The 9,780-nt window shown below is 38.1% G+C and overlaps 1 protein-coding gene and 1 long non-coding RNA gene across 3 annotated transcripts; one reads left to right on the forward strand and one right to left on the reverse strand.

Moving 5' to 3' along the window:
• LOC114821986 (uncharacterized) lies at positions 1-6,008 on the forward strand. 2 transcript variants are annotated; one of them, XR_011576974.1, is made up of 5 exons: positions 1-3,085; positions 3,574-3,686; positions 3,779-3,856; positions 4,335-4,419; positions 4,564-6,008. It is a non-coding gene; the product is annotated as an uncharacterized lncRNA (long non-coding RNA). The 2 variants fall into 2 exon arrangements; XR_011576975.1 differs by having other exon boundaries at positions 2,864-3,085; positions 3,779-3,888; positions 4,564-5,551.
• Positions 6,009-6,068: 60 nt separating this feature from the next.
• On the reverse strand, positions 6,069-7,888 carry LOC114821987 (large ribosomal RNA subunit accumulation protein YCED homolog 2, chloroplastic). The gene is made up of 7 exons (XM_070815096.1): positions 7,691-7,888; positions 7,179-7,367; positions 6,982-7,071; positions 6,717-6,806; positions 6,546-6,626; positions 6,396-6,441; positions 6,069-6,311 (listed from the first exon to the last, which is right to left on the reverse strand). The coding sequence occupies exons 1-7, from the start codon at positions 7,826-7,828 to the stop codon at positions 6,238-6,240; spliced, it is 708 nt and encodes a 235-aa protein (XP_070671197.1). The 5' UTR covers positions 7,829-7,888; the 3' UTR covers positions 6,069-6,237.
• Positions 7,889-9,780: the final 1,892 nt, after the last annotated feature.

The raw sequence follows: 9,780 nt of genomic DNA on the forward strand, positions 1-9,780 counted from the left end.
AAACAATGATAATCTTCTCTCCAATCTTCCACACCAGACTAATTCGATCCTTTTCTTCTTCTTCTTGCCGAACCAGTCTTCCGGAACCCCTACCCCTTCAAACTCTACTCAAAGGCGGCTTCACTCCCACGCTCAAATCCATCGTCCAATTCCTCTCTCGAACCCGCCGGTTCAACACCCTCCTCCACTTCTTCTCCCAAATGGAGTCCAACCAAATCAAAGGCAACTCCCAGGCGCACTCCATCGTGACCTATTCTGCAGAAATACGAAGAAGCAGAGCATTTTATGAGGACCCAGATGACCGAAGCTTCGAAGTTGCGGCGGAATCGGATGTGGGACTCTCTCATTCAAGGCCTGTGTATCAACCGGAAAGACCCCGAGAAGGCTTTGTTGGTGTTGCGGGATTCTTGGGGACCCACGGTATTTTTCCTTCTTCTTTCACGTTTTGCTCGTTAATTCATTCGTTTAGCAATGAGGGAGATATGAGCAAGGCAATTGAGGTGCTGGACTTGATGACTGATGAGAAAGTTAAGTACCCTTTTGATAATTTTGTTTCTAGTTCAGTAATTTCCGGGTTTTGTAAGATTGGGAAGCCGGAAATCGCAGTCAAATTTCTTGAGAATGCCGTGGATTCAGCAGCTTTGGAGCCTAATATTGTGACTTATGCAGCACTAGTTGCTGCTCTTTGTAAATTGGGCAGAGTTAATGAGGTTTGTGATTTGGTTTGTAGGATTGAGAAGCAAGGTTTGGCATTTTGTTTTGTTTAGTAGTTGGATTTGTGGTTATATTTTGGACGGGGTTCTGATGGAGGTATTTGACAAGAATAAACAGATGGTGGATAAAGGCATAAGATCAGATACAATTAGCCATACTATTACGATATGTGGGTTTTCCAAGCTAGGAGATGTAGAAAAGGCGCTTGGTTTTGTGATAAAGATGAGGAAAGGTGGATTAGAACCCAATTTGATTACGTATACTGCCATCATGTCGGGGTTCTGCAAGAAAGGAAAAATGGAGGAGGCATTTGCTATTTTCAAGATGGTTGAAGATTTGGGAATTGAAGTTGATGAGTTTATATATGCAACTTTAATTCACGGGTCTTGCATTATAGGGGATCTCGATGGTGTTTTTGATTTGCTACATGAAATGGTGAAAAGGGGGATTAATCCAAGCATTGTCACATACAATACTGTAATGAATGGATTATGCAAATCTGGGAGGACATCCGAGGCCAATGAGATCTCAAAGGGTATACTTGGAGATACAATAACATATTGTACATTGCTACATGGATATATTGAGGAAGAAAATATCACTGGGATTCTGGAAACGAAGATGAGATTGGAGGAAGCTGGAGTCTACATAGATGTTGTTATGTGTAACATACTTAATAAAGCACTGTTCATGGTGGGGGCATTTGAGGATGCTGGTATCTATAAAATTCTGTTGAAAGCAATTTTTGAAGAAAAAAGTTCAGCTGGAGTTTTAAATTTGGTTCGACGAATTGATAAAATGGAGATAGAAGTGTATGATATTATAAGCAATGATGCTATCAGTTTCTTGTGCAAGAGAGGTTTTCCTGAGTCTGCATGTGAAGTGTATTTGGTGATGAGGAGGAAAGGGTCAATTACCACAAGAAAAACTTACCATACAATTTTAAAAGGTCTAATTGGTGATGGGAAAGATTCACTAACTTAGTCTTTCTTGAACATCTTTCTGAAAGAGTATGGCCTAGAAGAACCCAAGGTAAGCAGGATTCTGGCTTACTACATATGTCTGAAGGGCGTTGATGATGCCCTCCAATTTCTAGACAAAATGAAGGACAAGCCTGCAACCGTCACTTTGCCTGTTACTCTTTTTAACACACTTATAAAGAATGGTAGAGTTTTGGATGCATATAAACTTGTCATGGTGGCTGGAGATGGTCTATCTATTCTGGATGCATTTGATTATTCACTTATAGTTGATAGTCTTTGTAAATTAGGATATATCAATGAGGCATTAGATCTGTGTAGTTTTGCTAAAAATAAATGGGTGACCCTTGATATCATCATTTATAATTCAGTTATAAATGGATTATGCCGCCAAGGCCACCTTGTTGAAGCATTTTGGCTATTTGATTCATTAGAGAGAATTAATTTGGTACCCACGGAAATCACTTATGCTACATTGATTGATGCCTTACGTAGAGAGGGGTTTCTTCTGGATGCCAAGGAGTTTTTTGAGAGGATGGTTCTCAAGGGCTTTAAACCAAATACACATGTATACAACTCGATTATTGATGGTTATTACAAAATTGGAGATATGATGCCTTGAAGGTTCTTTATGAATTGGACTTAAAATCCCTCAAGCCTGATGAATTCACTGTTAGCATTGTAATCAATGGCTTTTGTCTAAAGGGTGATATGGAAGGGGCTATCGAATTCTTTGTCGAGCTTAAAGGAAAGGGTACATTACCTGATTTTTTGGGTTTCCTGTATTTACTAAGAGGTCTATGCGCCAAGGGAAGGATGGAAGAAGCCTGAACCATCTTGAAAGAAATGCTTCACTCCCAATCTGTTGTTGAGCTAATAAACAGAGTTGATGTTGAGGTTGAGACAGATTCTTTAGAAGGTTTTCTTGTTTCTTTGTGTGAACAAGGCCGTATCGAAAAAGCACTTACTGTCCGTAATGAAATTGGGTGCATGTTTTTCCCTGTTAGAGGTTCACCTAATACTCACCAACAATCTCATAAACTAGACAAGCCTTATGACAGGGAGGCTTCTGGTACAGTTGTTTCAACTTCTGTAACCAACACCGATGCAGAGTTGGATAGTCAGCTTTCTGAAATGAAGAAAGTAGAGAAGGTGGCGGAAAATTATGATGGCATGGAGAGAAGGTCTCAGTTTAATGACTTTGACTATTGCTATAAACAAATTAATATACTCTGTTCAAGTGGGGAGATACAAAAGGCTAGCCAGCTAGCAAAGGAGATGGTTCCCAATTTTGGCAGGGCCACTTAGTATGATTGAAAAATCTGGCTAAAATGGTGTTGTAACTTCCTTCCCCTTCAATAAGGGACCAGGTACCGTGAAAGCAGTTACGGGTATATCTTCTCATTCTTTGAAGGTTTTTCTACCCTTTCAAATTAGATAATTGTTAATTGCGTGTGTGGTATGTAAGTGTGCTCTCGTTATTTATTTGTTTGTGTTATGCCATTTGATTTTTAAGCTTGGACAGACATATGTATTGTTTATCTGCAATCTTTGTATGCATATATTCAATTGATGATATAAGTGATATGAGTGACATTATTTATCCACTTTTTCCTGGTGGTATCTGAAGACTTTTGGACTTCCAGATAAGCTATCTTTCTCAACATATTGATGGAAAGTTTAAAATTTAACAACATACTTCATGGTTCAATATCTTTGTTCTGACACTGTTATGATTTGCTGTTAATATTTGTATTTTTGCTTATGTTAATCTCTGCATCTATGTGAACGCATATTTATATGTACTGACGTTCTTACATATATGTATACATACCTCTTTGGATCACTATGCCCTAAGTATAAGTTTTGCCTGCAACAGAGTACTGTCAAACTAAACAGTATCAGCTGGTGGAACTTGAAACCGATGGTTATTTTGAAAAGGTTTGCGCCATATAAACTTTTTCGTTGCTTTGGCATCATGAAGATGAAAAGGTAACCCTCTATATTGTTTCAATTCTTTCGTTGTTTATTTGTTTCTTTGTCTATTGGTATTTATTGCTTAGTTACGGAAACCTGCTGCACAGTGTGGCGTTCAACCTTAAGTCGCCCTTGCTGCCGTCAAAGCATATGATGGAAAAACTGGATGGTTATTTGTGCCCAAGGTAATTCACCAGCTCAGATGCATGAGTAACAGGTTAAACTCTCACTGGTTTTTATTTTTATTTTATTTTATTTTTTAACGTGCGCGGTAGGTCTCGGGTTCGAGACTTGGGAGCAGCCTCTCCATAAATGGGGGTAAGGCTAGCCGACATTCACCTCTCCCAGACCCTGCGTAAAGCGGGAGCCTTGTGCACTGGGTACGACCTTTTTAACGTGCGCTGTTTTTTCATTGCCTCCCCAAATATTTGGGCTACCTAGTCTAGGATTGAGACTTTCTTGATGATACACTGTCTTCAAAGTAAGTTTTAAATTTTATATACAGTTCCCTACTCGCTTCGTACTTAAATCTGGGGCGTGATGATTATTTTGCTTCGTTTGCCTAATTTCTTTCTGTCTGTATATCTGCAAAAGACCCATTTCCTTTTTCTTCTTTGTCTTTTCTCTTGAATTGTCATTGTTTTTTTCTTGAACCTCTTGCAGATTCCTCTGCTATAAGTACTTTTCGTTTCCATAATTATAGAGGAGAGCTGCAGCATGACGCCGGATTATCAAACATTTCTCTCTTGTAAGCAACCTTAACTGCGGAGTCTGAATAGATTATTGTGTATGATAACACCTAAATCATGTTCAGTCTTTTCTTTTGGGTGCTTTTAATTCTCTTAATTTTACGGTATTGATTGATGAGCTAACAATTTCTCTTTAATCTTAGCCAAGGGACTTGCCACAACCCGGTGATACTAGTTCGATTTAGTATTATCCGAACTTGTATGAAATCCTGTATTACTCAACAAATGAGGTCTGGTGAAACCTGTTGTCAACCTGCTCTATAACAGAAGAGAAAGTACTGTTAAAGCAGCCTTAAGAAAACGGTGTTTGTAGGACCATGCACGTTGTTTCATCACCTCCGGATGATTTGGGCTTGGTTAACATTTGGTTTGAAAAAAGACATGCGAATTACGATTTCTTTGCTGCAAATGCAGAAATGTAGAGTTTCTTCATTTTCTTCACCTAATGTCTCACAATCACAATCAAACAGTAAGTAGAACTTGTTCGACGGAAATAAGATGCTTCATGGGTGCTTCAAATTCCCAAAATGGTCCTTATCTGGTCTGGACTCTGGAGGATGCCTTGCCGGTGACTTGGGATCTGAGGAGCCATTTTTGGGATCCATAATTGCTTCATATGTAATGTCATATGCTTGGGCCAATGATTCAGCCACTTGGATACAAGCTTCAGAACGCTACTTTGGACCCTGCATCTGCTCAAATTCCGGCAGAGAACTCTCGCTTCCCAAAACAAGCCCAAAGAAAGCCTTGAAACACTCGGAAAGAGAGGCTGGAGAAGTGCCATCTATCTCTATTCTCTACCAATGGGGTAGTGCCAGTGTCCTTGCTGAGTGAGTCGCGAAAGTAAGGCATCTTCTGCGACAAGCCACATCTTTTAAGGCTCACATGGACCTCATTTTCTACAAGGGCTTGCACGTATTCCTCGGCAACCTCATGCCCAAGCAATGGCTCTTGTACGGCACTGGCACACAAGCAATTGATGAGGAAAATCTTGGAGGACCAATCCATTGAATAGGTGTTAGGACGAAAGAAATGAAGAAGATTATGCATAAGAATCACACGAACATCTTGGAAACTAGCTTGAAATTTATAAGAAAAAGAGGCACATCGTTGGACTTTTGCCAAACCAAACATTGATGTTATGTATCCTTTCCTCTATGTGCTTGGCAGGGGAGGGAGAGGATCTTGTTTGTCTGTGGCAAAAGATTGATTAGGGATTAATCATAATTTGGCACCAGGAATAGATGCACACAAGTTGATGACAAGTACAACAAAATGTAACAGCAAGCCATGCCGCTGAAGATAATCTTAAATCAGAGGCTCGGAAGTTGTTGATGAGACAATAGTTTATTAAGGCGATGTTTCCGAGAGACTGATCATTCACATTGGGATTGAGACCAACACAAGAATTACATAACGTACCAACATATTTATACATACCCCAATTAAAATTACACAATGTTTGACACATATGTGAGTCACTCGATGAAGGGTATGCTGTAGGATTGGGAGGATTTGACAATGTATATAGAATGGCCATAAATCCTGTGGAACTTTTGCTCTTGAAAAAATTGATACAAGTTGAAAAGTCGTAAATTTTAAATTAAAAAAAATTAGTAAAAGAAAAGCTTAATCTATAGATACTTGATTTAAAAATTTGAAATTTGAAGCGTCTATATCAGAATTTCTCTTCAACTTATTACTAAAAATGTGTATCGCTAAACCGCAGTTCCAACTGCGTTATACTATTTACAGTACATTGCACACACTTGTTCAAAATATATGAGCTTAATATCAGATAATATCATAGGCATATATTATTGCATATTCTTTAGCTCCAAAAGCCTAGACCATCTCTTATCAACAGAAGCAGTGCTTTTTCCACCAATATCTGCAAATCACAAATTGTATGGGGAATTAATTACTTTCCTTGCTTAAAATAATTGCTAATTTTTTCTTGTCACGCAACACTTACACTGCACGGTGGGATATGATTTCTCACACAGCTCTGAACAAGTATCCTGCAAAGGACAATTTCACCCCGTCGTTAATCAATCATTAAGGGTCTTCCTTTCGTGCCTTATGTCCGTATTATGATCGAAACTATTTCATTACTGGTTCATACTTTAATGGAGGTTGCAAGCCGTATCGTGTCCTGTATGAGTGAATCAAGTTCTGCTTCATTTCCAGGCTTCACGTAGATAACCTGTTGCAGCATGCAGCTGTGTTAACACACTATCATGGGGGGCTGAGGGAGAGAAAGAGAGCAAGAGATACAGAGAGTTTAGGGACTTAATGATGGATCATCGCCACCGATTTCAGGAAGTTGAACCGTGTGTTCGTCTCTGCTTGACGACAGAACCCACACGTTGAATTGTGTGTCAATCTGTTTAGACACAGCATAACCAGATGAGCGCTGCAAACTTTGTGTCTCGTTTATTTCCATAAAGTACGATGTTAATATGTTTACCAACGCATAATTTGGTGAATGTGTTGTCTGGAATTTATATATAATTGAAGTAACGAATAAGATTTCATGCTTCTGCTAAGAAAATAAATACCTTTCTGCAGTAGGTAGAAGAGCAGTTGCTACATTTTCTGTTGAATGATGTTAATATCCTTCCATCAACGGAGAAGCCAAAGCTAGCATGCTGCAGGTAGGTATAAGCAGTAGGGAATTAACACTGGTGCTTAATCGAAAAAACTGTCTCGTTAAGGACGATTATCTAATTTGCTATTCGAAAAAAATGGGAGCGACCTTGTGGACGCAGAGATTAACCGAAATTTGAGCGTCATGTGTATTTTCATCTTCGATCAAATCATCCAAACGCAGGTCTTGGAGGGAGAGAATGTAATCACAGCTCCAATTCCCATGCCATTTCCCATCTGCTGTTGATAATCTGATCACACTCCGTGGGCTACTGCTCCTGCTGTTCTTTTTGTTACCCTGAAGCACAAGTGGCAGCTCAACTATATTTATAATGCTATGGAGTAGTTATGCCTAGAACAATGTTCGGTTTATAGACTTACGTAATCAGACTGTGAATCTATATCGCGTATGCATACAAAAAACCACACATCCATATAACAACCGACGTGATCAATGGTACACAGACTTATAGTTCGACACCATAAGCATCTTAATATCATAAGGATTCGACGTGATCATGGAGTGCCGGCTGTCGACTACCATAAGCATCTTAATATACACAACATAAATGAAGAAAGCAAAAAAGCATGAGAGAAATCTGTGTTGTTTGAGGTTAGTACCAGAGAGAGAGAGTTCCTTTTGGAAGAAGCTCTGATTGTGAAAGAACGAGACACCGAAGCGGAGAATTTGGGGTTTGCCGGAGTTACAGAGAGAAGCTTAATATGCCTTGCTGATAACAGATGACCAACTTCTGCCATCTCTCTTGGACTATAGTTCTTGTCCGGAAGGATGAGAAATGTCGTACATGAGTTCTTGTTCGGAACCTTATCATCATATAAAGAGGTGGTACTTGGAAGTTCGGGAGACACTCAAAACATGGGCTAAAATTACAATGCTGCCCTCGTACTAAGCATTGTTTTGTTTACGAAGGAAATTATATCAATAGTCCTTCAATTTAAACCCATTAGAGTAATGACCCATTAACTAAAATTATGTGGCTATTAATTCTTTAAATCATCAAAATATATAGTTATAATCATTTTCGTCAAGTCCGCTAGAACTTCCGTTGAGTCACGTTGGCTGAATCAAATGGCAAGTATGAAAAACAAAATGAAAAAAATTGTAGCAATAATTTCTTAATTTTAAGGGCACTTTAACGAAAAACTTTCAGTATTGTTCACTTTAACGAAAAATCACATTTTTACACTAAAAAATCAATCTTGGTACTATTCACTTTACCTTTTATTTTGTCCTTATCGTTAAAACTCAAAATTTTCAAGTTATTTTCAATAGTTTTCTCTAATTTTAATCCAAGTGAAGAAATGATCCTCCAACTTTAACCCAATTATAATAATATCCTTCTGCCATAACTGATTTTGATAAAATTGTAATGGAATTGATGAAAAAGTACGGCTGCACTCTTTTGAGTTAGAAGACCGAATGCCCATCTTCATTTGCCTCGATAACATTGGAGCTTCAAAACCCAAGAACTAGGGATGGACAAAATATCTATAGGTTTGGGTAACCGCAGTTACCCGCTCATTTAAAGTTCACAATTACGGTTATGGATAACCTTTTAGACGAACAACGTTTATTCGTAAAATTTAAGTGGGTTGCTTTGGTTATTACCCACGATTATAACAGATATCTATTTACCCATTTAATTTAATATATATATAATTTAATAATCGTATCTGATAGGTTTTTTTTTTTTTTTTTTTTTTTTCCCTTGTTTATATGTTTCTAAGGCTGGAAGAAGTTTGATGCTTTGTGTTGTCTAGTATATTACCTGGCAATGCACTGAAAAATATGCTTTTTGCAATATCGAGTGATGAATGTATTTGTCATTTTACTAGTATGGTGGTATCCACCAGATAAACTTCTGTAGAATGGAACGATGGTTGAGTTACAGTAAGCAATTTCGGGATTCCTGATTCGTTCCAAAATTCCGAAACTATTTTGGGATTTCTGAAATTTTGGTTTGGGATCGGTCTTGAAATTAAAGACTTGTTTGGGTGTAGGAGAAAAATATCGTTCGTAAACTATTATTTCAATTATTGGAATTGTATGAGGATTTAAATGATTAAAATAGGGAAATGTATGCTAAAATCTACCTATAACGGTGTTTAATTGTCAGAAAATGAAAATTATGACAAAATTTTCTTTTGTAATTTTCAAGTTGTTAAAAAAATACATGTAGACGGGTGAAAAAAGGGAAAATGGGTAAAAAAATGACAAACGGGTTCAAAAACGGGTAAATGGTTATGGTTAAATGGGTACACGGTTATGGGTATGGTTAACCGTTTATAAATGGTTATAGGTATGAGTATAACCGTTTATGCAATTACCCAATGGGTAAACGGTTATGTGGGTATGAATATAAACGGTTATGGATAATTAACCACGGTTACCTGCCCGCCATAACCGTTGCCCATCTCTACCTAGAGCAGGTGCAATCATCGGGTTAGAACCCTAAGGTACACACACTCTATCTCTCTGCCTTAAACCCTAATATTTTGCGTACTCCCAAAAGTTCTAAGATCTCGTTTGTCGCCCACATCGGCAGGGTAGGCAGGACTAATCTCTTAACTAGGCTTTGCTACAAAATTTTATGTATGTTTTGCTTAATAATGCAATTCTTGTTTATTTTATTTTTTGGTGCTTGAATTCTATCATGGTTTGTGTTCCCATCGTTTTGGGGTCCATCTTC

This window comes from Malus domestica, chromosome 16 (assembly GCF_042453785.1).
Source record: "Malus domestica chromosome 16, GDT2T_hap1".
Lineage (NCBI taxonomy): Eukaryota > Viridiplantae > Streptophyta > Magnoliopsida > Rosales > Rosaceae > Malus > Malus domestica.